The sequence below is a fragment of the Camelus dromedarius genome, chromosome 14, assembly GCF_036321535.1.
Source record: "Camelus dromedarius isolate mCamDro1 chromosome 14, mCamDro1.pat, whole genome shotgun sequence".
NCBI lineage: Eukaryota > Metazoa > Chordata > Mammalia > Artiodactyla > Camelidae > Camelus > Camelus dromedarius.
Genome location: NC_087449.1, coordinates 51,679,650 through 51,706,647, shown reverse-complemented (window position 1 = coordinate 51,706,647; position 26,998 = coordinate 51,679,650). Strand labels below are relative to the sequence as shown.

General features: G+C 34.8%; 1 protein-coding gene across 2 annotated transcripts in view; it reads right to left on the bottom strand.

The window, feature by feature from the left end:
• Positions 1-26,998, bottom strand: part of EYA3 (EYA transcriptional coactivator and phosphatase 3) — an 85,740-nt gene that overhangs the window by 38,232 nt on the left and 20,510 nt on the right. For both annotated transcript variants that reach the window (XM_010996888.3, XM_010996890.3), the window contains exons 2-6: positions 24,533-24,629; positions 15,865-15,908; positions 10,955-11,034; positions 6,702-6,768; positions 3,967-4,103 (exon numbers count right to left, since the gene is read on the bottom strand). In XM_010996888.3, coding sequence (XP_010995190.1) covers positions 3,967-4,103; positions 6,702-6,768; positions 10,955-11,034; positions 15,865-15,908; positions 24,533-24,565 — 361 coding nt within the window. In that variant the 5' untranslated portion in view covers positions 24,566-24,629. The remainder of the gene's footprint in view (positions 1-3,966; positions 4,104-6,701; positions 6,769-10,954; positions 11,035-15,864; positions 15,909-24,532; positions 24,630-26,998) is intronic.

Genomic DNA, 26,998 nt, shown 5'->3' with positions numbered 1-26,998 from the left:
AGGTCAAAAATTAGTGCAAAATGTCCGAGATAACTAGGAGAAACAGCTGGTTTTGAATGTTTTTGGCCAGAAACATGAAGTATTTAATGTTATTTTACGAAGAACAGAGGAATAAAAGACAATATGGACACTGCCTTCAGCATCACTGTAGCCCTCCTCTTTAAGTATATAAATAGCTTCCTTTAAAAGCACTCTTCCCGAAATTCCAAGTAACAGGTAGCATGACCAAATGGTCTGACCATAGAGCACTACTGCCAACAGCAAAGAAGAAACAAAATCTTGGCTTCCTGATTCCCAGTCCCCTGTTCTTTGCCTATAATTACAAACTTTCTCAAGTCATTTTAAGCACCAAGAGCCTGAGGGAGAGCAACAGCTGGTCTAAAAATGGTAAAGGAAGCCTGTCTCTGAGTGCCACCCTCCTGCTGCCCCACAGTGGGGTCTTATCACCAACTCTAGCCAAGTTTCTCAGCATAAATCTTCACTATTGGTTAGTCACTAATCAAACTAATCTGAGCAGTTCACTTTGTAGTAATAATATCAGAGCAGTAGATCTTTAGAGAAGATTAGTTTGGTTAGGAATTGAAGCACATGCAAATGTTAGGGAAAAAAAAACACATGAAAGAATATCTTGATTCAATAGCTCACTGGGATGAGCTATTATAAATACTAAGTAATTTAATCTGAGCACTTTTCCTAATTATCAGTAAGTAGATACAATTATAGAAAATCAGAAAAATATGGAAAGTGTAAACAAAAAAATCGCGTAGTCTCATCACACGGGAAAAAAAAAAAGGCAGTTCTTGCTTTTGCACTGGACTGTGTTAACTGCAACCTGTGCATACTGAAACTGTGTCCTCACTTTGCATGATTCCGTGGTAACTGAGATCAAATCTGTACTGCCTGTATTAACATTCACAGTTTTTCTTTCAAATTATTCTATACGTTTTTAAAAAAATACTAACTTGGTATATTACATTGTGTTTTTAGTTTTATATACTACTTTTTTCAATGAAAAACTTTTGTCAAGACACTAAATATTCTTTAAGACTATGATTTATAATGGCTACATAATTTTTCATTCCATGGATATACTGCAATTTAACATATACCCTTCCGTTCAATATGTGGGTTGATTCCAATCTTTTGCTATTATAAATTAATACTGTGATGTCTTGCTTGTACATTTTTGTGGTTATCTCTAAAGAGTTCCCTAGGATAAATTCCAGGAAGTGAAATTACTTAGGGAAATGGCATGAATATCCTAAAGACTCTTAATACATACTGTCAAATCTCCATCTCATATTAAAGTTCTTTTAAAAGAAGTTAAAACAGTGGCAGTTAAGACAATCTTTTAAGAGACCCTAAAAAGGAATGAGTACCCTTTCCTCACACATACTCATTCAGATCACTGGAAGTTAAACCTCTAATCCTCTTTCTGCCATTCCACAATTCTATACAGCTCTGAAAAGACATGACTACTATTTCTTTACCTTTAAAGATTAGTCTTAATGTGGGCCTCCTAGATTTCATCTAGTCTTTTCTCATTTTCTTCAAGAGGAGGAAATTTTTAAATTTCAAACTCAATTCTGAGATTAACTTTTTCATAGACCTAAATTTATGAGCACTTCTGGAATTAAGTAGACCTGAGTGCAATGCTAATTCTAGGCATTTACTAACTGTATGACTTTAGGTTAGTCATCTAATCCTTCTAAGCCTGTTTCCTCATCTATAAAAAGGGGTAATGCTACTTCTTAAGATGGTTCTGAGGATTAAATAAGACAATAATGTAAAGTGTGAAGTACTTATTTCCAGCATACTGCTTGGCATAGTAAGCACTCAATGTTACTACAATATATTATTATTTTTGTATATATATACACACAATATATGATATACAATACAATTTTCTAAAGCTCTATTTACATCTGAAATAAAGTAACAGACCAGCTAATTTACTTTTAGTGCTAATAGGCAACACTAAGATGATAAAATTACCAAAATATTCACAAGAAAAAAGAAAGGGAGTGTTTTTTTTTTAAATGAAGTATAGCTGATTTACAATGTTGTGTTAGTTTCAGGTGTACAGCATAGAAATTCAGTTTTTGTTTTCTGTAAATTATATTCTATTATAGGTTATTACAAGACATTGGGTATAATTCCTTGTGCTACATAGTAAGAAATGGACTGTTACATCTGAGTATAAAACAAAAGAAGCTATATGTTAAAGCATAAGAAAATGTCTTTTAAAAATACAGACACTTTAAAAAGTATTTACACACATACAAGAAAAATTTATGAAACAAGTTTCCCTCACCCCCAATTATTAAACAGAAACAGATTCATAAAAGAGCCTGTTATCACCAATATTTCTTTATAAAGTAAACATTGTTTCCTTCAAGTTTTTAACAGGGATCTATTTATTTTACAGAATTTTCTTCCTTTCTTTAATATGAGGGAAATGTGGTGATCATTAAAGATACCATAATATCTAGGACCTATCTGTACATGGCACTGTGCTAGGTATTCCATAATCTGAGTTCAGAGATACAATAGGAGTTTTATTCAACACTGAGCAGCAGGAATAACCAACTGTTCAACAATGTCATAAAAGGCATTTGGCTTTCTAATAAAGAATTTAAATCAAAACACAGGGTTAAAAAACAATGTGAAATACTTTACACTTGCTAGCCTATTATTAGCAAACTGTTGAAAAATTAGCTTTAATATATGCAAAAAGAAATAAACACAAACATATTCACAGAGTTCTGCTTTCAAAAGGACTACTTAGTCTTAGCTGGTTAAACATACCACAAATGTAAGATTTTAGTATAGTGGCTGATACTGACAGGCACTGTGACATGGATGAACAAGAGCATCTATGAGGCAGGGAAACAAGAGCATTCCTGTTTCTCTTCTTGCATGAGGTTATCAGCTACCAGCATCGTTAAACATAACCTCCAATTTTTGTTTCTGGTAGTTATCAGGAGTCAAGGAATGCTAACAAGTCAAAAAGTAGGAAAGCTGTCACTATCACATAAGAGTAGCCCAATAGGCCAAGAAAAGTAGGAATGTAGAAACCGAAAGCAGGCAACTCCCAGAATCTGTGGCGATCTGTTTGAAATATTTTTCTAACTCCCAGCTAGTTTCAATAAAAGCTACAGAGTTATAATTTTATTAACATACTACATATTTTTAAAAAATAGTATTCTCTCAATTTTCTGACACTAGTTCTAGGAAAGCAGGGAAGGGGCAATAAAGCACACTGAATATATCTATCAATTTACACACACAGAGGAAAAGCAGCGCAGACATTAAGTGACCAACGAATCTCAAACTGACTTCTAGTAAATCATTCTAATTTATAGTTCATGTCTAAGATACCTAGAACCAAAGAACAAAACTCTCTATACACATGATAAGGCTGTACAAAACTAGGGATTTTGCCTTCTAAGATGACTTTTTGGTTTAGCAGAGCAACAACTGATCAGTTTGGGGCAGGGGGAGGAAGGAGAGAGAGAAACTGACAAGAAAAGAGAGAGAACTATAAGGCATCTTTCTATCTGGATATTTAGACTAGGTTTTAGAAAGAAATTAATCACCTCAAAATATATTTATTATGTTACCATGTTTTGTCTGAAGTTAAGTCAAATCAATAGTAATTCCTCAAAGATTTTCCAAATACCCGAAGATTCCAAGCTTCACAGTCAAGACTTAGTATCTTGGAAATAGTTCAATTTTGGTAATCATATGAGTATTGAAAGTTATGATTTTATGTTATATGCATCAAATATACTGTTGGAAAATTGCACACCCAGCTTCTATCACACCTACTGAGGAGATGCTCTGCCAAGAACAACCCATCTCTCAGCTTCCTGATCAGTCATCCTTGCTTTTAGGGCAAAGAGCAAAAGTTTCTGGGGGATAAAATCAACATTCTTAGAAACGGCTTTCAATAGGATGTCTTACCGAAAGGAGGTAGTCCATACGTTTGGGTTGCCTGAGGGTAGACAGCGTAGGGTTGAGACTGCTGCAGTGTCTGGTACTGAGCCTGCCCAGGGTAAGCAGTTTCCGAAACAGGAACTGAGAGGATATGTGCATAAGGTCTAGAAAAGTTCAAGAAAACAAAAACTTTCATGTGAAAAACACATGAGAAATAGCTAATACTAACAGCAAAGAATCAGCAGTAAGGAGACTAACCTTCCACATTAAATGTCTCTCACTGTGGGCAGAAAGTAGAACTATTTTTTCCTTTCCAGGTTCTACTCATAATCTACCTAACAAACAATTTTATAGAAAATTTAAAAAGTTTCAAATATCCTCCCAAGGTCCAATTATTATGCTACAAACATTTGCGGTGTGCTATGTACAAGGCCCTACGTGAGATACAAGTATGGATTAAACCTTTATATGCCCTTATGTCTAAATATAGAGATATACTATGTCTACATATGTCTAAATATTATATTATTTATATACCTGAATATTATGTCTAAACCCTGAAATGACAGAAGACTGGATAGAACAGGGTTGGCAACTGGCTCCACTGTCTACCTAGCCCTCTGGGCCAAACTAAAGTTCTGAGAGGAAAGTGGGACTTGGAAAAGGGGGTGAGGCTGGCAGAGAAAAGGCAAGCAACCTTAAGAAAACTGGGAGTAGGGGTGGACCCAATATCCCCAGATCAAGACTACAAAATAGGACCAATATAACATATAAAATCTGGGGAGTCGTAGAAAAGATAGAATTGCCTGGCAGATATTTAAGCCGGAGTACACTGCCACTAGTTGGTGCCAATCACATCTGGTTTAGCTAGAGATCTGAATTCAACAGTGAAACTTCCGGGATTTTAAACTAGATGACCTGGTCATTTCATTCACGGAATAAGACGGTGCCACATTCTATGCATTGAATTTTTAGACATCAGTTATTTTATTTGGTGAGTTATGCTGTATTTATAATGTAAGAAAGTAAGTGTCATATGTACCATATAGGTCACAACAATAAAATATTGGGAGGGAAAGGGGTGTTTCAGAAGGGAAAAAGATTTTTTTTCAGTTTTGGGGGAGGAGAAAATGAAGGAAGTCTATAAAAAAAAAGTGGTCTGTGAGCTTAGCAGACAGAAAGAGCAAAAATGGGAAAGAAAGGGTGTTCGGAAAAGAGAAAAACTCTGGCAAAGGTACAGAGGAAGGGAAAGCAAGGGCTTCAGCCTGCAAGGAGCGTAGGTTTTATTAAGGGAAGTATAGAAAAGGAAGGGAAGTAGCAAGTGAAGAGATAGACAGCAAAGATCTTGAATATCAGGCTAAAAGTGTTCAGACAAATATGAAACAACTGGGAGTCACTGTTGAGCAAAGCTGTTCTTTAATAAAGATTAGTTTGATATCACTTTGTAAAACAGATTAGAAGGGGAGAACATGGAAATAGAGGCAGTTAAAAAATGAAATGCTTTAGATAAGTGATAAGGAGGTCTGCATTAAGATAGACGGCATAGCTAATAAAGTGTCCTGAATGCAGCAGGTATGCAAATATTTGAATGAATGAATGAACTTGGAATATGCAACATATTCACATCGCAGTAGATTTTAAGACATTGAATTTGAGTATTTCTATTAGCCAGATCTGAAACCAAGAAATAGCTCAGGCTGTAGTTGATGATCAAATCTCATGGGAATAATTTAAAATCTTAGTGATTTCAAATGGATTAATCTCCAGATATGATAAAAATCATAATACTCTTTTTCACATGGTATCTTTATAGCTCAAATTATTTTCTTATCTCCTTCCCAGTGATCTCAGAGAATCGGTTCAGTGACCTCACAAAGAAGAAAGCCAAGTGAAAATGACTGGCCCAAGGATGCTATTAGTGTTAATACCAGATTAGAATTTGGAGAACTATGCGTTCTCCAATTAGTTTATTTGTTTTTTTAACCGATGCAAAATTCAAAAGGGCACAAAAAGGAAAATAAAAAGTTTTCTTTTTGTAATAGTCTCACAGGCAACACTCATCTCTGGTACCAATTTCTTTATAAAATCCTGCCTATGTAAGCACATAAGAGTTTATCCTAGTTTAATAAAGCACACTTGCCTGTATCTATGTATGTGCAGGCTCACTCTTTATCAAAGCACAACAGGTAGCTTGGTATACACACTGTTCTGCACCTACTCATCTTGGGGATGATTAACTTAGTAGATCTTAAATGCTGCTCCTACCCCCTGAAGGCCGAAAATACTGCCTCTCAGTGACTTCAATCCACTAAACCTAATTTCAAGCCTAGTTCTACTCTGAGGACACTCCTAAAACAATAAACTGAACATATTATTAGGCTGAGAAGTCCAGTCTGAGACTGGCTTCAGCTTTTTTAAATTGATCTGTCTATTAATAGACCAGAGAGAGAATAATCAGAGGTCAATCAGTGATATGTTTGATCACTAACAGTATTTTACATGTTCATTATCTATTCATTTCAAGTGAGCTCCTGGGTAACAGTGATCTTTTCCAGACAACTATCTACTTTTTAAAAGGATGTTACATAGATTCTATATTTAGAGGGAATAAAAAAAATTGGAGTAGGGACAGAGAACAAGAGAGGTGAAAATAAATTAAATGTCAATTTAATAACTTAAATATCAAGTTAAATTCTGCAATAAAATTTGCAATGAGTCTAGAGAAAAAACAAATAGATTTTTGAAATAATTATTTGACTTACTTTGCAGAATACATTTGTGAGGTATAATCATTGGATGAGCGAGGGATGTAATCGGTGCATGTCATAACTGAAAGAAAGATATCACCAGGTAAAAAGTTAGAACACTTCAAAAATGAAATGGGAAAATTTCATGTCTCACTGTATAGTCTTTCAAACTAATTAACAGAATACAGCTTGGACATCAGAAATTTAGAAAGACTATGCAGTAGGAAATACCTCACTCTTCTAACAATGGGTATAGAGACTTTGAGAGACAGTAAAAGAAGCTAGAATGCAGGGGGTATGGGAAACAGCTGAAGGTTAGCATCAACTAATCTCTACCTTTATCTATCACTGATCTAAAACCAGAGATGAAGGAACTTCCTAAGTTCTCTACTGTGCTCACAGGCAAACTTAAAATACAAGATCCATGTCTAGGAATTACACTTCTTCTTCAGCTTATTCATTTCTTTGGGTGCTTACCCAAACCCTAGAATGAGTAAAAGTTCATAAGAATGACCTGCAGGAAGACAGATTTGGGGCAAGTACCCAATTTTATTAGAAAAGTATTGCTATATATAATTAATAGTAGAAAAGATGCAAGTATGCTTCTATACTACTATTTTATCAGCTTTGTGGTAAAGACTTTCAGTTTGGCAAAGCAGAGGCAGACCTGAGGAACTGCTATGATGTTCTGTTAAACTATCTAGTAAAGAGACTTTCACACCTAGTGTCCTCCTGACCCCCATGACTTCATCTAGAATAGGCACTCTGAAGTCTCGACCCTCGTGATTTCATCAGGGATAAACGCTGTAAATTATTCAACTCAAGTTTGACAGGTAGCAGAATCCTATTCATTATTAGCACTATTTCAGTCCATATTGTAGACAGGTACATCATACAGAGTCTGGACCACACTCCCGAGCTGTTGAAGAACTTCCTTCAACATCTGGAAAGGGGGATGCTCTACTGTGAATAGGGACTAAGGGTGAACCAACCAACTTTAGGTCCAGCTGGGTACCCTGAGTGTCTGACCCAAAAAGGGAGCCCTGATCAAGAGCAGACGAGGAGCCAATTCATGCCCAACAGTAAGACAAACCAATATCTGTGAGTTTATCATGAATCCTGTCCATTGCCGTTGTTCAGTCTTTGAAAATAATTAAAGCAATGTGTAGATTATGTTCATCCATAACCATTTTGACAAAAATGAAGGGGATCCCAATTAGTTCTAAAGTTCTTACCATCCATCACACAGAATGTAAGTTCATTTCAATTCTACAAAATGTTTCCTTCTCTGTCGACAAGTACTTTCAAAAACCCAAGCTCTTCTCCTCCTCTGATTTAACTTAATTCTAGAAGAGATCAACAAAACATACTGGGAGATTTAGGCCAATTTTCACTTCACTAGTGAATGAATGAGCCTTGAAACCATGAAAGGATTATAAAGAGTCAAAGCATAATCTACTTAATTACACTAAAGTAGTGGCAGTGGAGATGAGGCAAAACCTTGAAATATATTCTGAAGGTAAAATTAACATGACTGCCTGATGAATTTGTATGAAAGGAATGAGGAAAACAGGGGAATACAGAATAATTCCTATGTTTTCAGTCTGAACAACTGGAGGGATAGTTAACCCACTTCCTAAGATGGAGACATTTGGGAAGAGAACAGATTTGATGAGCGCTAGGGGAGTAAAAAACTTTTCACACATTTTAAATATGACTTTCCTTTTAGACATCTAGTGGAGATGTCAAGAAGGCAGTTGGATACACAAATGGAATTAGGGGAGAACTCAGACTAGAAATACAAATCTGGAATTCAATAACAATGTATAAAATACTTATTGTAATGGGTGAGAGGATGCAGAAAGAGCAAAGATGGTGGACTAGAACCAAATCCTGAGGCCCACCAACATTCAGAGTTCAGACAGTGGAAGAAAGGCCAGCAAAGGAGAAAGGTGGGAGAAAAATGGTGAGAGGCAGGATATGAGGATACAGAAATGTCCACTAGAACTACTACTTTCAGTTACTGAAAGTAACTAATGACGCTGATAAAAGCAATTTCATTGGAAGAGTGGTGGTAGAAACTAAATTTGAGAGTGTTGAAGAATGAAGGGGAGGTGAGAAAGCAAGTGAGGGCAACTCTCTCCAGAGGTTCCAATAGGTCATGGAACAAAGAGGAGGTCTACCACTAGTGGGGGCTGTGGAGCCAAAGGAGGGTTTTGTTTGTGTTTTAAGATCATAGACACTGGATCGTGTCTCTTTATTGACAGGATGGATTAAGAAGAGAAGAACATAATGATGCAGGAATGATATTAGGATAATCACAGTACCCAAGTCCTTGGAGGAGGTGAGAACAGACAGAATATAAAGCACAAATAAAAGGTCTTATCTTTGACAGGAGCCAAGAATACTATTTCCATTCTGACAAGAACAAAGCAAGGAAACATGAGTACAAACTCAGGTAGGCCTGAAGATCTGGTGGTGGTGGTATACAATAATAAGGGAGCGTCCTGTGAGACAGCTTCTGTCTGAGAAGGGGTCATCAGTTAATTATGGGGAAAGGTGAGTGAGCATGGGTACTGTGAGAGAAAAGAAGTGGTATGAAATATTAAAAGGCAAAATTCATTAGGGAAATGTAGTAGGATTTTCAAGCATGTTGGGTGTCCACTTGAGGCCCTGTAAGTAAACAGTCAGCCAGGTGTATAATTTATTCAATAATATTTAGGTATTTGAATGAACTTATACAGAAGGTAAAGAGTTGGATTAAATTAGGACTGGGGTTTAGCAAGGAGTGTACAAGAGGCAAAATTATTGAAGGTATTTGTAAGGGAGTAATTACGGTAAAGAACCATAGAATGTATGCTGAGTAAGAAGGGACAGGAAAGCAAGAGGGACATTATGGGTATTGGATAGGTCATCTACATGGATGTTGAAATTACCAAGAAAAGCAAGAGTATGGATGGAAAAGAAAACAAAGAAGATCTAGTTTTTAAAAGATAAAAGACTAGGACTTCAGTCTGAGGTATAAAGAAAGGTAGGGGGAGGCATAATACAGACTTCAAAGGAACTAGAGTTTTTGAAGGAAAAAAAGGAAAGAAATGATTTGTAAGGAGCAAGAAAACTTACTTCTGGGCCCTGAAGTATATAAGGAACAGCTCTTTTTCTTGGGGATGAGTGAGATATTCAAAAAATTAGAGGAGATACTTTTCATTGATTAGAGCAGTTCCCCACTACATGGACAGTTTCCCACACACGTCAGCATTACCTAGAGCTATCTTCTTAAAAACGCAGCATTTCCATCCACATCAGATCTACGGAATGATAATCACTAAAGATGAGGCTAGAATTCTGCATTACAAACAAGGACTCCACTTGATTCCTAAGTACACTAAAAGTTTGAGAACCAATGAAACAGTTATCTTTGGGGAAATAATATACACAATTCAAGACATACCAATTTTTTAAAAAAGGCACATCATTGCTTAATACATGAGATACATATAAGATTAAGCATAATCATCTTAAGAAATATCTCCTAAACAAGTGTCTTTTTATAGTGTCTTAATACAAATTTACTCTTTTAAAATGTGTATTAAAATATGGAATGGCATAGCTATTAATTTCAAGGACTACTTGCCCTATGGATCATACCACCATGGTATGCTAGAGAAAGTTTAGGTCTCCACAAGAAAAAACCACAGAACATACCACAGATTTTTGTCTAATGCATGAATACAACTGTTCCACAGGAGTATAAGGGTTGGTAAGTGGAGGGTGTTATCTTACTGAGCTGGATCTCCCTCAGGGCCCAGTATCAGTCTTGGGCTCTCAGGGGTTTATTTTTCTTTTTTTGGCTTAGATTGATAGGTAGAATTACTTGGTTATTTGAAATGTGGAAAAATATCAAGCCCTCTGGAGGACCAGTCAGAGGCTGGCCCACAAACTTTTCTTGTTTTGAGTAAAGCACTATTTATTACCTTTAGACCAACCAATGTCCAAACAAAAACAAAATCACCAAGTGTGACTCCTTCAGTGAGTGGATTCCATGTGATTTTGTTCTTCAGCTGATATGTCAACAAAGCTTATAGGAGAGCATAAGGATACAGACAGACAGACAGACACACACACACACACACACTCACGCAAACACACACGAAAGGCTTCTGGAATTCTGGGACAAACAAGGCAATAAGTGAAAACCAATTACAAAAGAATAGCATCACCTGGTTATAGGACTACCTCCTCCATCATGCACAGAACATAGTACTTACTTTCCTCTGACATAGTAAGGTTTGAAGCAAGGCTTGAAGTTTCAGGTTTCTGATCATTGACTTCAGGGTTGCTTACTTGACTAGGAAAACCAAAATGAATATATTAGTTGCTGATTGATTTGCTGCATTGCTAAAAGTAATTAAATCAAACCAATTTCTTCCCAGGTAAGAGGCAAGGTAAGTCTACTTCATGATATATTTATTCTTGTTTTATAGCAGTTACCTAAAGAGCTAGGGCCAGGGATAAGATCCTCAGCATTCTACTGCTTTTTGTCATATCCCTAGACCACTTCAGTTTTTATATTACTCAGAAATTCCAGCTAAGCCACAGGTAGGTCAGATTTTCTCTAAAGACCATGTGGTAAAAGAAAAATCCCATAATACCTCAAACTGCTGTCACTTTGTTTCCAAAATACCACAGAAAGAAAGAACAGAGATGCCTGATTTCAGACAGTGGTTCTCATAATCACTTGAGAAGTCTTTTCAAATTATACATGCTTGCTTCCAAGAAGGGGTTCTGAACCGTAAAATGGTGCATCCCAGTATATTGCTCTTCCCCCCAACTTTTTGTCTTATAATAAAAACCCAAATTTTTATTTGTTATAAAACCAAAACTTAGCAACATCTATTTTTTTAATTTATAAGGCAAATTAAGAAAAAACTGCATACGATAAATCGTGTAAACTGGGAGCATGTCATTATGTTAGACATTTTAATGTTGGGAAGATTCTCAATGAAATTCTAGAATAGAGATTATATTAATTTTCATCCCTCACAATGCCCTCCCTCTTCCTTCTACCTTACATTCCACTCTGCAGTTATTCCCTCAACTACCAGTAAAGCACAGTGCTTAAGAGTGTAGATTCTAGAACTAGACTGCTTGGATTCATACTCTACTTTGTCAAATCTAGTTTTATGACTTAAGCCGTTGAACTTCTTTGTGCTCCAGTTCCTTCAACTGTCAATGAGGGATAATTATAGAACCTACCTTTTAAGGCTGTTATATGGATTAATGAATTAATACATGAAAAGTACTTAGAGCAGAGACTAGAACAGAGTAAGTAAAGTGTAACATTAGCTAGCATTATTATACTACAACTTGTCCCCAGCCCAGGCTTCCTTCCTTCCCTCATTCATGTTCCCTAGCAAGAAATCCTCTCTGCTGTTCTATATTCTAGGGAGAAGTGGAGGACACTGTCCCAGACGCTCTACATATCGCAAAAGATAAGACTGACTGATAAAAGGTAAGAGTAGTTTCTACACAGCAAAATTTTAAAAAGAAGTGTTATTTATTAAAAAAATATGTAGCACCAAAATTCTTAATGCTCTCATATCTTTTCTGAATGGACCTCTAATGGACCTCTAATATCCAAGTACACTATCAATAAAGTTTTCTTTTCCTGGTATATTCTGAATGTTCAAACAATTTTTCCTCAGATGTAATTAATTTTTAAGGTAAATCCAAAGACGAAGTTCAAAAAAAATTATTTACTTAAAATTTATACATTTTTAAAAACTGAAGTACAGTCAGTTATAATGTATCAATTTCTAGCGTACAGCACAATGTCCCAGTCATGCGTACACATACATATATTCATTTTCATATTCTATTTCATTAAAGGTTATTACAAGATATTGAATATAGTTCCCTGTGCTATACAGCAGAAACTGGCTTTTTTTTTTAAATCTACTTTTATATATAGTGGCTAGCATTTGCAAATCTCAGACTCCCAAATTTATCCCTTCCCACCCTGTTTCCTCCAGTAACCAGAAGATTGTTTACTATGTCTGTGAGTCTGCTTCTGTTTTGTAGATGAGTTCATTAGTGTCTTCTTTTCTTTTTTTAGATTCCACATATGAGTTATATCATATGGTATTTTCCTTTCTCTTTCTGGCTAACTTCACTTAGAATGATGATCTCTAGGTCCAACCATGTTGCTGCAAATGGCATTATTTTATTCTTTTTTATGGCTGAGTAGTATTCTATTGCATAAATATACCGAACTTCTTTATCCAGATATCTGTCGATGGGCATTTAAGTTGCTTTTTAATTTCCAGAATATATAAGCAGCTCATACAATTTAATAACAAAAAAACAAACAACCCAATCCAAAATTGGGCAGAAGACCTAAACGAGCAATTCTCCAATGAAGACATACAAATGGCCAATAGGCACATGAAAAAATGCTCAATATCGCTATTTATCAGAGAGATGCAAATCAAAACTACAGTGAGGTTATCACTTCACACCAGTCAGAATGGCCATCATTAAAAAGTCCATGAACGATAAATGCTGGAGAGGGTATGGAGAAAAGGGAACCCTCCTATGCTGCTGGTGGGAATGTAGATTCGTACAGCCATTATGGAAAATAGTATGGAGATTCCTCAAAAAACTAGACTTCTATGATCCAGCAATCCCACTCCCGGGCATATACCTGGAGGGAACTCTAATTCAAAAAGATTCAAAAAACCCCAACATTCACAGAAGCACTATATACAATACCTAAGACATGGAAGCAACCTAAATGTCCATCAAAGTTTATTTTAATCTATTTACTCAAATGCCTATATTTTTGGAATAGCACTTAATATATACTATTCCAAGATGTAACAATGGGAATTGAAGGGTAAGGGTAAGAAATCATACTTAATAGTTATATCATTATTTCCCCAAATGGCTGATTTCTTATAATTACCTGAATGACGGGTAAAAAATAGTTTTCTGGGCCCCATCTTATACCTATTTAAATAGGATTCCAAGGAGAAAGGTACAAACTGAAAAAAGAACTTCACATTTCTTACTATAATGACTGGTCTTTTATATAAATAAGTCTGGGGGTTCACTGTTATATCCGCTGTTGAAAGATTATTTCTAGATTCTGTACCTTAGAAGGTATATTTGGATGGTCTGGTATGTGATGGATTTGGAATCTTACAGTAAAACCCCCTAAATATTCAACTGACTTTCTAGAGATTAAACAGAAACAATAGCGCCAAGACAGTAAATTAACTCCAGCATTTTGTTAAATATTTTAAATGGTATCTAGAAAAATTACGTACTGCCTCAAAATAAAATTATGTTCAGTTACATAAACAATGTGTGCCTGATGGGAAAAAAAAATGTTCTAAAATAAAATAATCCTCCTCCAAAAAAGAGCAAAAACACCCAAACTCCAAAAGTGAGCATCACCAATATCTCACTCCATTCAATGGAACTCTTGTCAACAGTTAACACAAACAACCAACAAGTGGATAAACAAAATATGGTACAGACACACATGGAATATTACTCAGCCTTTAAAAGGAAGGAAATTCTGACACATGCTGCAACTTGGATGACCCTTGAAGACATTCTACTAAATGAAACAAGCCAGTCACATATAGGTAATTTATGAGTCCACTAATATGAACTACTTAGAGTAGTCAAATCATAGAGACAGGAAGCAGAATAGTGGTTAACAGGAGCTGGGAGAAGGGGTAAGTGGAGACTTATTGTTTGATGAATACAGAGTTTCCATTTGGGAAGATGAAAAATGTTCTGGAGGGGGTAATGGTTGCATAACAAAGTGAATATGCTTAATACCACTGTATTATACACTTAAAAATGACTAAAATGGTGAATTTTATGCTATGTATTTTTACCACAATAAAGAAGCTGCTGAAGGAGAGAAGGGATACTGCCGGAAAAGATGAAAGTGAAAGGTCCCATAGTACAACTGGAGAGGTCAGCCTTAGGTAAGAGCTGGGGAATTAACTTCAGAGAAAAGGGCAGCAGAGAATATTATAGAGAAGCAGTTAGGGGGTAGACTTGGTAACAGACAAATGAGGTAGCTCCTGTTTCTAATTTCTCTTTGAATTAGGGAGAAAGATCGCCAGCTGAGTAAATGGGAATAGGGGGAGAGAAGAGAAGAAAAATGATTTTAGAGACTAGGAAATACAACAAACCAGGAAGGGTGATTGGACCATCAAGAGTGTTTAAGTGCCTGTTGAGATGTACTCATGAATGGAAACTGAGACCAGTCAGCATAGTTTTCTGTTTTTCTCTCACAAGGTTCAGATGATTGGGAATAAGGATGGAATCAGTAGATAGCTGGGTTTGACTAGGGTTGTTAAACTTTAGGTTTGGGTAAAGAAGGATGACAGGGAAAAGGGAAAGAAAGTTAAGAATGTTTGTAAGGGACTGATTAAAGTAATAGGTCTTACAATTTCAGCAGCATAAGGACAACACTGAAGTCTTTTTTGAGGGAAGTGTTAATGGTTGATAGTGAAAATATGATAGATTATTTAAAACTAGAAGTATACAGTATGACATGAGGCTAGCATGACAGTAGTATAAATGAGCTGGAATGACAGTGTGTGTGGTGGTGTAAGAGTAGGTTTCTTGAAATTAAGATGTTAGAAGGGATGCAGTTCCTAGTTCATATGGTTGGTAGTCAAACGATAGGAGGTAAGAACTGTGGAAAACTGAAAATCATGGTGTCGTGGAAGCCAGAGCGTGACGTGCCAAGAATCTGCCTCTTGTCTTAAAGGGGAGTGGAGCTAATGACTAAGGTGTCCCATATCCACTTGGTAATTAATGATTAATCCCTTGGATTTCCTTTAATTCTGCTTTCTCCCCCTATTTTGTATACTGTACATCTGACTGAATAATATTCATCATTGTGTCTCCTCCACATATCACAGGATCTGAGAGAGAAGATCACACTGTTGAGTAAATAATGAGTAAATAAGAAAAAAACCAGTACTTACGTGTTTCAAGGATAAACTTTTTCACCTTAAACCAAATAATTTCGAAACCTGAAGACTGATGCTAAAAGCAAAAAGTGGGCTGTCAACCCAAATCATGCTATATGTAAACTAACCAGTAAAATTTTAAGTGGATCATTAAAAAGACATTCAACTTCCCATACCTTAAAGTTTGCTCTCCTGATTCCTGCATCTTGGCTTTTTTCACCTGCAAAAATAAATATACAAAGGCATCAATGTAGCGATCTGTTTTTGAAATTTTCTAGCTACTCAAATGGCAGCCCAGTATTAACTAATAAATTACAGGGTAACTATTTCATTTTGCTTTGCTTAGATTTATTAAATGAATCTTTGTTATATTTAAGAGTTAGAGATCAACTTCTTCGTTTTTCAAATGGGGCTCTTTCTTTTTTTTTTTTGGAATGAAAAAAGTATTTTTCAGATTCAAGGTAAAGTGTTTACCAGGATTTTCACTCAAGATAGGATGTTTACCCTGATAAAGTAACCAAACTTGGATACAAACAGGTTAGTTTTAAATTTTAACAGACAAGTGATTATACAGTAAGTATGGCAAACTTGCTAGCATCTACTCACTTATTTAACAGAAATGTCTTTATACTTAAATTACTTACATGCCAAGAATAAAAATAAACCTTAAAAAATTTTTTTTCTTTCTTCTCCTGGTTTTATTGAGATACAGTCAACATATAGCACTGTATACTTTTTTCGGGGGGGTGGGGAGTGATGGTGATTAGATTGTATTTATTTATCTTAATGGAGGTACTGGGGATTGAACCCAAGACCTTGTGCTTGCTAGACACACATTCTATCACTGAGCTATATCCTCCCCAAAACATAAACTCTTTTCAGGTTACTGGTAATTTAAAAAATATTCTTCACACTATCCTGGTTTTTTTCCTATATTTTCATCTTTTCTAATTCCTTCTGAGGTGAAAGCATTTCCATTCAAACAGTTTAAGAATTCACAAATGGAAGATCTATGGTTAACACTACTAATGGTTTTCCCCCTGCTCTTTCATATTACAAAGTATCTGATTTTAGAGCTCTCTGACTAGAATAACTATAGTAGAATGTTATTATGCTTGGCCATACAAATTATGAATACTTAAAAGTATTGCAGGCTGACAAACTACAAAGAGTACTGCCAACCCAGTACAAAAAATAAGTACTCACAAAAGCAGAAACCCCACTAAATAATTTTAAACAAATTTATCAGGAGAGAATATAGTTATTTAATATGATTAAATTTAACATTTCAAACAAGGTAGATAATAAATACAAGGCCCAAACAATTTTTCATGGACATTCCTCATGAGAAAACATGACAAAATAAATAAAGCAAATACTTTTGGTTTCTTGCTTATGGCATATCAAAACGTTATAGAATGTGCTTTAATTTTCGTATGTACCAACAAAGATAAAATAAAGAAAAAAGGGGCATTAAAAATACCTCTCAAAACTTAAAAACAAAATTACAGAAGCACATGAAGAAAAAAGAAAACAAAAACAAAAACAAAACCCTTGCGGGAGAACAACCCTTACTAAGCATATGAAATTCAAAAGCCATAAAGGAGAAAACAGATTTGACTATACAAAAATCCAAAACTCCTACACGATAAAAGATACCATAAACCAACCAGGAGGTCAAGGGATCCCAGGATGGTATACATACTATGACAAAAGAATTTAACTCTATTACAAATGTATGACATAACCTCACTGAAAGACATGCGAGAAAAATGTGCTGACTTGAGTTAACACTGGAAAATGGTGTTTTGACTGGAAACTGCAAAGCTAAAGACAAGAAAAATTCACCCATTTAGTTTACTGGCCTGCATAATTTCATAAATGACAAAATATAGGCTCTCATCTTCCTTGCAATCAAAGAAATGAATTTACGAGATGGTTGGTTGAGTAGGCAAAACAGTCTATGGTCTCCGGAACAGTAATCCACACAAAGAAAACCAGAGCACTGAGGAATTTAACTTACCACAGTCTTAATTTTACTAGAGCCACAGAGTAACAAATTTAGCTAATGAACTTTCACACACAAAAAAGCCCTGGAGCAAAAATTTTAAATATACTATAATGACCTCTCAAGAAAGAACTATGCTTTTTCACTTTCTATTTATGACAGTGCCAACTAAGTACAAAGAGTATGTATTTAAATAGAAATGGAGAAAATGCACCTAACATCATATCTACTAAACATAAAAAGTCTGAGGAAGGAAGATATGTTACCACCTAAGTTTGTACTTTTCATGGCCCATTGTTCACCTTGATTTCGGCAATTATGTCCTCGTATAAGTCAGGGATAGGAAGCATGTGCTACCTTGGCACTAGTGGCAGGTAAACTAATTCAAAATAAGCAAAAATAAGTGGGACTTAAACTTACAAGCTTTTGCACAGCAAAGGAAATCATAAACAAAACAAAAAGACAACTATGGACTGGGAGAAAATATTTGCAAACAATGCGACTGACAAGGGCTTAATTTTCAAAATATATGAACAGTCCATAAAACTCAACAACAAAAACTCAACCCAATCAAAAAATGGGCAGAAGATCTAAATAGACATTTCTCCAAAGAAGACATACAGATGACCAACAGGCACATGAAAAGATGCTCAACATTGTTAATTACTAGAGAAATGCAAATCAAAACTACAATGAGGTATCACCTCATACCGGTCAGAATGGCCATCATTCAATAGTCCACAAACAATAAATGCTGGAGAGGGTGTGGAGAAAAGGGAACCCCGCTACACTGTGGGTGAGAATGTAGTTTGATGCACTCACTATGAAGAACAGTATGGAAGTTCCTTAAAAAACTAAAAATAGAGTTACCATATGATTTATCAATCTCACTCCTGGGCATATATCCAGAGAGAGCTCTAAGTCAAAAAGATACATGCACCCCAATGTTCATAGCAGCACTATATACATAGCCAAGACATGGAAATAACCTAAGTGTGCATTGACAGATGAATGGACAAAGAAGATGTGGTATATGTATACAATGGACTACCCCTCAGCCATAAAAAAGAATGAAATAATGCCATTTGCAGCAATACGGATGGACCTAGAGATTACCATACTAAGTGAAGTCAGAAAGAGAAAGACAAATATCATATATTACCTATATGTAGAATTTAAAAAATGATACAAATGAACTTATTTATAAAACAGAAATGGACTCACAGACATAGAAAAGAAATATGGCTACCAAAGGGATAGGCGGAAATAAATTAGGAGTTTGAGATTAACAGATACACAAGACTATATATAAAATAGACAGACAAGGTTCTTCTGTATAGCACAGGGAATTATATTCAATACCTTGCAATAACCTATAATGGAAAAGAATCTGAAAAAGAATATATATATATGTATAACTGAATCACTCTGCTGTACACCAGAAACTGACACAACACTGTAAATCAACTATACTTCAATAATAAAAATCACTGGATTTCAAAGAGATGTGTTCACACAATACAATCCAGAAACCGACAGAATGTAAAATAGCAGAGCTACTTAGGAAGAAAACAGTCTAGCAGTTCCTCAAAAAATTAAACAGAGAGTTACCATATATAATTCAGCAATCCCACTCCTAGCTATATAACCAAAAGAAATGAAAACATATGTTCACACAAAAACTTGAACATGAATGTTCACAACAGCATTACTCAAAATAGCCCCAAAGTGAAAATAACCCCAGTGTCTATGAACAGATAAATGGATAAATAAAATAATAAATGAAATGATAAATGATAAAATAAATCTATATAAATAAAATGATGAGTGATAAAATAAATCTATATACTAAAACAATATTCAGTAATAAAAGTAATTATACATGCTACAACACGAATGAACCTTAAAAAGATTATACTAAGTGAAAGAAGCCAGTCACAAAGGACCACATATTGCATGATGCTATTTATATGAAATATCCACAAACAGGTAAAATGAAAAGTAGATTAGTAGTTGCCTAGGGTTGGAGGGTTGGGAGTGTTGGGGACAGGTGACTGCTAATGGGTACACAGGAGTTTCTTTCTGGAGCGAAGAAAATGTTCTAAAATCGATTCTGGTGATAGTTGCAGAACTCCGAATATTCTAAAAATCATCGAACTATATACTTTAAAATGGATATGAACTGTATCTCAATAAAGTTGTTATTTTAAAAAATGACATAATCTTACAGGTATGTTATGACTAAAGATAACACAAAAAAGAAGAACCACTGGCAAATTCACGAATCAGAGTTCTATTTGCGCTTCTGCTAAAAAAATAATTATGCTTTAAACATTAACAGAGCAAGGGAATACAAACAATCCAATGCACAAATTCAGAATATACAGGTTTGAGGCTCAGTTCTGAGAGCTTATTCACAGTATGCCTACTTCTCCGCATCTGTTTTCTCATCTGTAAAAGAAAAATACGACTACCTACTTTACTAGGTTGCTGTGAAAATGAAACTGGGGACAGAGTGGGGAGAAAAAAAAAAGAATGAGAGAGAGCTATTTATGAAAGACAAAGTGCTATACAGCTGTTGTATTTTAGTGTTATCATTACAGACAGCAAAAATGAAGTTGAATCCCCAAACTTTCAAGATAGGATTAAGAAAATACCACTTTCTAGATAAAAAAAATTATATTATGCATCTCAAATGTCATTCCAGAATTACTATGAGATGACTTACAAGTATACAATTATAGTACATTCTAAGTTTTAACAAGAGCCTAAATCATACTAGTGCTAGATAAACTGTAATCTTAGGAATAATAAATCCAACAGAAGTCTGCATGAACCCTATGAAAAGGAAGGTGTTTGTGTCAGAATTTATCGAGCACTGTCCAAAAAAAGAGAAGCATATCACTCTCTTTACTAGAAAGTCACACTCTATATTCTAGAGGGAAGGGCTTGAACATAACCTAGGGGAAATTATACACAAAAACCACTTAATATCATTTTCTTTGATCATGCTTATCAATTATTATCTAATTATTAATTTGACTTGGCATAAGGAAATTAGTATGTAGAGAGTGAGAGGAGGCATTCCAAATTATGAGAAAGGTAAAATCTGTGGCAGAGACAACTGCCTTTTCCACCATTGCATATGGGACGTGACTTGTGATAGGAGGCAAAAAACATGTTTTTTAAGTTTACAGGCTACTGGTCCAAAAGTCACTTTTGGATCTAGTACAAACCAGTGAACATCAGATCCTGGTTCTGATCTGATGCAGCAACTGATGGAATCTGGGGCTGTTTCCCTTAAGAGTAGTATGTGGGGAAAGGAGTCACGTATTGTTCTTAACGTGTGAAAAATGAAAACAGGTAAAGCAAAGAGAACCTAATTATCTCTCCCAACCCCGTCAAAATAAAATAATTAAATAATACAATCAATCAATCAATCAATCAAAATATATTTTAAAATCAGACTGTGTAGGTAAAAAGAAGCCTAACCATGAAAGTCCTTATAAACCAGATTAAGAAGTTTTAATTTTGTTATGAGGCTAACAAGAGGGCCTTAAACATGATCCACTCTGAATTTCAGAAAGATCACTCTGATAAAGTGTAGATAGTAAATGACCAGGAAGGGGACAAAATTCAATGCAAGAAAATCAAAGGAGGCTGTTGCATTAATCCAGGTATGAGAAGATGGCTTAAAAATAAGTCTCTCCTTGATAGATAAGACAAAAATTAGGAGTTGAGTATAGTTGTTCTCTTTTTGCCATTTGTTCCATCTTTTTCTTCTCATTATCTTCCAAGCCAAAAACACAATTTTAAGGTCCTTTTCATTGTTCTCAGTCAAGAATATTTCCCAAATTTCACCCCTTTTCCATGTTTTAGCTTAGAGCACACTATGGTTGCATGCACACACTGCCTCGTTGGTCTATGGTATTATTTTCTTTTAAAAATTTAAATACAAAAGGCACATATGCTCATATTTTAAAAAATCCAAACCATACAGATATGTATAAAATAAAATATATTCCCCACAATCTCCATGAAATAATCAGCACTCAGTTTGGCATATTCTAAAAATTTTTCCTATGCATATATGCTCTTTTAAAACTAGAGTTTAGCAAGCACCCTGATAGCTATAAAGGAGTTACTTAAGTGCTTCCAATTCTCCAGAAACAGTCTTGATTTACACTTCCTTCCTAAAACCAAGTCAGGCTAGCGGTCCCTTTCATTCTTCAATAGAGTTCCAGTTTGGACAATAATATGAGCTGATTCAGAGCAGCTGAAAAAGATAAAGACTGGGGTAAGAAGACATAGTGATGACCACTGAGAGAACCATTTCTAAGTGCAGAGGACTGAGGACTGACTGGCAACAAGGAAAAGTGAAAGACAGAACCTGAAATTAGGATTTATATTGCATTGTGTGCAATGACCTGAACAAATCTTAAAGTAGAGCTAGTGAATTCAACAAGAGAGGGATAACTCATCAAGTTAAATAACAGTACTAAAATAACTCCAACAGTAATGCCCATCAGCAACATTTCTCTCTGTATACAGGTAAACAATGGGGTTAAAAATCTTGGCTTTGAGGTCAGAGTAACAGCTCAGTGGTAGAGTGCATGCTTATTAGCACGCATGAAGTCCTGGGTTCAATTCCCAGTACCTTCATTAAAGGTTAAAAAAAAACAAATCTTGGCTTTACTTGTCATCATCAAATTGGGACAGGACCATTCTTTCCACTCAAATTTTAGATTTCAGCTATGGCCTGTGAAAATCTGTTTTACTCCTCAAAGTCTGACATTTACTCTTCCTATTCTAATTATTTTTAACAGTTAATGAGTGTTCTATATTTTCTTAGATTCTGTATTTGCCCATTCAGCACCATAAATCACGAGGTCAAACTAAGAGTCAAAGTTGCTTATCTCTCCCCTGCAAATTCAGAGCCTATATGCTGAACCACCTCCTTTATCTAACTCTCACACACAAAGTCAGTTTCCCCTCCTCTAAATCAACCCAGGGCCAGATACCTAGGGATAGCTCCTACACCCCAAAGGCCCCGTGGAATTATTCAAACTAGCCAATCCTAAATTGTTTACCCTGTCTCACCTAACCTGCCCATGGAAACCCCAGTTAAGACTGTGGCCTATACATTTCCTTTGGATACATTTTAAGATTCCCTTATGCATTTCTGCCTCCTGACTGACACTGGTGCTTCACCCCGTGACCCTGTGTGGCGTGCCGGGTCTCTCATTTCTAAGGGAGTTGTGAGTAATATTAAACTTTTCTTTTAGTGGCAGCGACCTCTTCATGTTGTTAATTGGTCACCTTTATAAATGAAGACCCAGGCACAAATCAACAAAAAAATGATGCCCCATGAAAATCACCATTTACAGTTAGCAGAAAATTTATTTTTAAAGTGCTTTAATTTCTCACTTTCTCTGAAGTAATAATCAGGTTTTGCATATCATGGTATAGAAATTAAACAGAATGGCAAGGAAATGAAGCAGAGCAGAAAAAATGACTCACCAGCAGGTCAGCCTTATAATTCTCAGTACCTTAAATAAAAGAAGTAACTAACAACAATGCCCGTTTCAACAATATGTCAACACTTACATAAGTCTTTTGAAACTATAACTAGATCTTTGTTTACTACACTAAAAACCCAATGGCATAATCTCTCTTGATATATTTAGCGTCTCTAATTCTTATTTGTTCTTACAGTGTATATCTTAGATACACTGATGAGGATAATTTTTAACCCTACCATTTCCCTGATTATTAAGGTCCCACCAAGGATTTCAAATGTTTCCAAAAGTCATTTTACCAATTGCTTATGCCCCTCTAGTTCTATACTTACCTTGAGTAAAGGGGCTAAAAGAATAATGGCAAAGTAATCATCAGTACACATTTCTCAACATAAAAAAAAAAATTATTACAAATATATTAAGGATTTCATTATTTTAATGGAAGTTGGTGTCCATCCTTCACTGATATAAAGAACACATCTACAACATGGAAAACATACCCTATTACCTCTATTCAAAATTCAAATTTTTTAGGCTGGATTTTCATAAAGAGAGGTAAACACATAATACTCTATATTCTCCCTTAGTATGAAATGCAGGAGGCTCTTTCAGAATAGCCAACTGAATCAGTATTTATCTAATTTCAGAAAAAGAAACCAGTCAAAGGAAAATATTTTTAAACATAAAAGTATCTTAGGAGAATGATTACTATTGCCTTCCTCTTTTAAATGCCAAGGGCCAAAATACACTTAGAAAGACAAAAAAACAAAAAGAAGCCATGGTAAGGCAACAAATCTGTATCACTTGGGGACATTTAAAATGATTTTATTCATTTATATTAAATATTTAAAAGAAGTTAAGAATTCAACCTATTCTTGATGGTCATCTATTTTTAAGAATTAGCTAGTGGTCAAATTATACTTTCTTCAACTACTACTACTTTTTAAAAAATTAAGTCAGGGGATTTTAGGTAAAGATAAAACTAAATTTTCTGGCAGAAGTGGTATATATACTGTTGAGTAAATAGATGTCCTCTTTTATTTTCTAAAAACTGTAAGAATAACCACTGATTTTTTAAATGACATTTCCAAATACAATACTTACCTTGTAATGCTAAATTTTCCATGCCGACTGTTTAGCATTAAGTTAGCAAGATATGAATTTAAGAACATACAACATTATTTTCTTAGAAAGTACTAAGAAGTCCTTTCTTTAATTTTATTTCTAATTTAGAATCTGTAGTAAAACTGAATATATAAAATCTCTTAAGATAAGCTTTCCTACAATCAACTTTAAATTGTTAAAGGAAGTACTTACAGGTTGCTCTGGTAAATCCTGCTCTTCTTCCATGAGGACCAATATTTATTATGCTTATGTGACTGGATTGCAAGTGTCTCTCAGCAGACTTCACAGTCTGTTTAAAAAAGAGGAGGGATTCAAAGCTTAATGTACTCTTAACATTATCATTGAGGCCATCAGAGAATAATTTTTTAAAATATTTTGTTACCCCAAGCTTTCTACGTGAGCTCCAATCTCAAAATCTCAAATCTGCATGTGGCTTTTCAAAACTGACATGCTACCTCAAGTCAGGACAGGTTTACCAAATGACTTTTATGATATCTTGCAAAAGTCAACACATGGAACCACATTTGCTGTACATAAAACATGGTTACTATAGTGCCTAATGCATTAAACATTCTGTAACAGCCATGTGAAGATAACTAAAACACAGTTTTTTAAGGATGAGTTACATTTAAAAATGATAAAAACTAGCCTAGCCAGTCAATAAGTTATAACATCTAACCTGCTTTAATGTAGAACATTTACGTAACCGTTAATACAGACACACAGAATCACTTTAAACAGGACAAACCGAAATACCAATTAAATACTTTCACAACCAATTATCTGTACATATGTAATCAATTTAAAGGAAAATTCGATTCTTCTGGATCTATTTCAATAATATGAATAAAGTGAAACTTTGAATTTTAGAATTAAGGAAAATAATCATGTAAAGCTAGTACCCAGTTTTATTCTGAAATAACAAGCTCTAATAAACATACTGCTTAGTCAATTATTTAAGCAAAATCTTTACCTTCTCAGACCCTGCTCTTCCTGTCCTGATTTTCAAACTAAGAAAAGAAAACAAACAAACAAACAAACAAAAAACAGGACTCTAAGCCCCACATTTACTGGGAAGAATACCTTACTGTGCCCTGCTGCTGAGAGACAGACAGTGAGACAGGCAGATGTTAGAAAACTAAATAATTACAAAAACTAAAAACTCCATTTCTATTTAACAAAAATGAAAATAGCACTTCTCCAAAACAGATGTGATTGTTTATGCTTTTAATTAAGGTCATACCTGGTTTCACTTCTTTTACCAATCACTGTAACCAACTTAACATACAAAGGTAAAAGCAAGTATAGAATCTTATTGCAGAAATAATGAAAATAGGTAACATAAAAAGGGAAATGAAAAACTTCAGTTGTACCAATTTACCACCACTCTACTTCTTTTTGCTCTATCCTGGTGCAATACAACACACTTTCTTTTAGAGCTACACTCCAGAATGGAAAAAGGAGAGAAAACATGTATAAGGGATACAATTGGATATAAAACTGTCTAACTCTGACACAGCTTTACTTATGCCCTGTCCTGGTCTAGAATGTCAAAAAGAAAAAAAGTTTAAAGGTCAGAAGCACTTGATGCTCAACACACTCACGTGTAGTTCATCCAGAGAGCCTCAAAAACTAAGTTCTCATACTACATGACGTAGATAACTGGTGCTACAGAATTACAGCACGCAATAACTAAAGCTCACAGGAGCTATCCTCCCTGCACTTGTTTTGCTCTACTCCAAAGATCATAATCAATGTGACGTGAGACTGATTCACAACTGTGAAAGATGAAACACTTATGTTCTACCAGCTTATATCTGTCTCAGTTTTAAACTGAAATGTCTTTATGGGATTTTCAACAGTGTCTAAATGTACATAATATACATATAGGTACATATATGATTTCTTCCCATAAGAAAGAGCTAAATCGGGCCAAATCGTTAGAGAAATGTAATGCCATTAATACCTCATTTGTTGAATTTTTGTGTGACCAACTCTCACCTAAACAAAAAGTGATAATATTCCACGTTTTACTTAATTGAAGGCTATAACTATAACAATTGCACTAATTAGTAGAGTCAGTAAAGGAGAGGGAGGGAATACTCCTTTTCATGGGAAAGGGTTACAAAATCTATCTCTGAGCAAGAGGAAGGTAAGAAAAATTATGTAAAAAAAGTATGCAATAAAATGTGCTTTAATTTTTGTTTTTAAACACAAAAACTAATTTATTTTCAAAATATGAAAACTGTTAAAGGAGAACATTTTTTTTTTTAATTGACCAATGGGGTCATGGATTTTAAAAGGTAAGAAATACTCCTCTTAATAGTGGGGAAATAAATTCTCAAGCCATACAAAACAAAATGTTAAAATATTGAATTTTGTTTTTCAGAATATAGTAATATTATACTGACTTTATAACAGAAAGGGAAGAATTTTGTATTTTTCTTGAGACAAATTCTATAAGTTACAAGAAAACCTTTAAGGGAAAAATTGGAAAATACTCCTTTCTACCTCTCCTATTTCCTTTTCTTTGAAAATAAGCACCCTTTGTTGTTTCCACCTTTAAAATTACCTTTATTTTCTTAGTTTTTCAATTTAGCAAAATAAAAGGGGCATAGGTAATTTCTATATTTAGGAAAAAACTTTAAAAATCAAGTA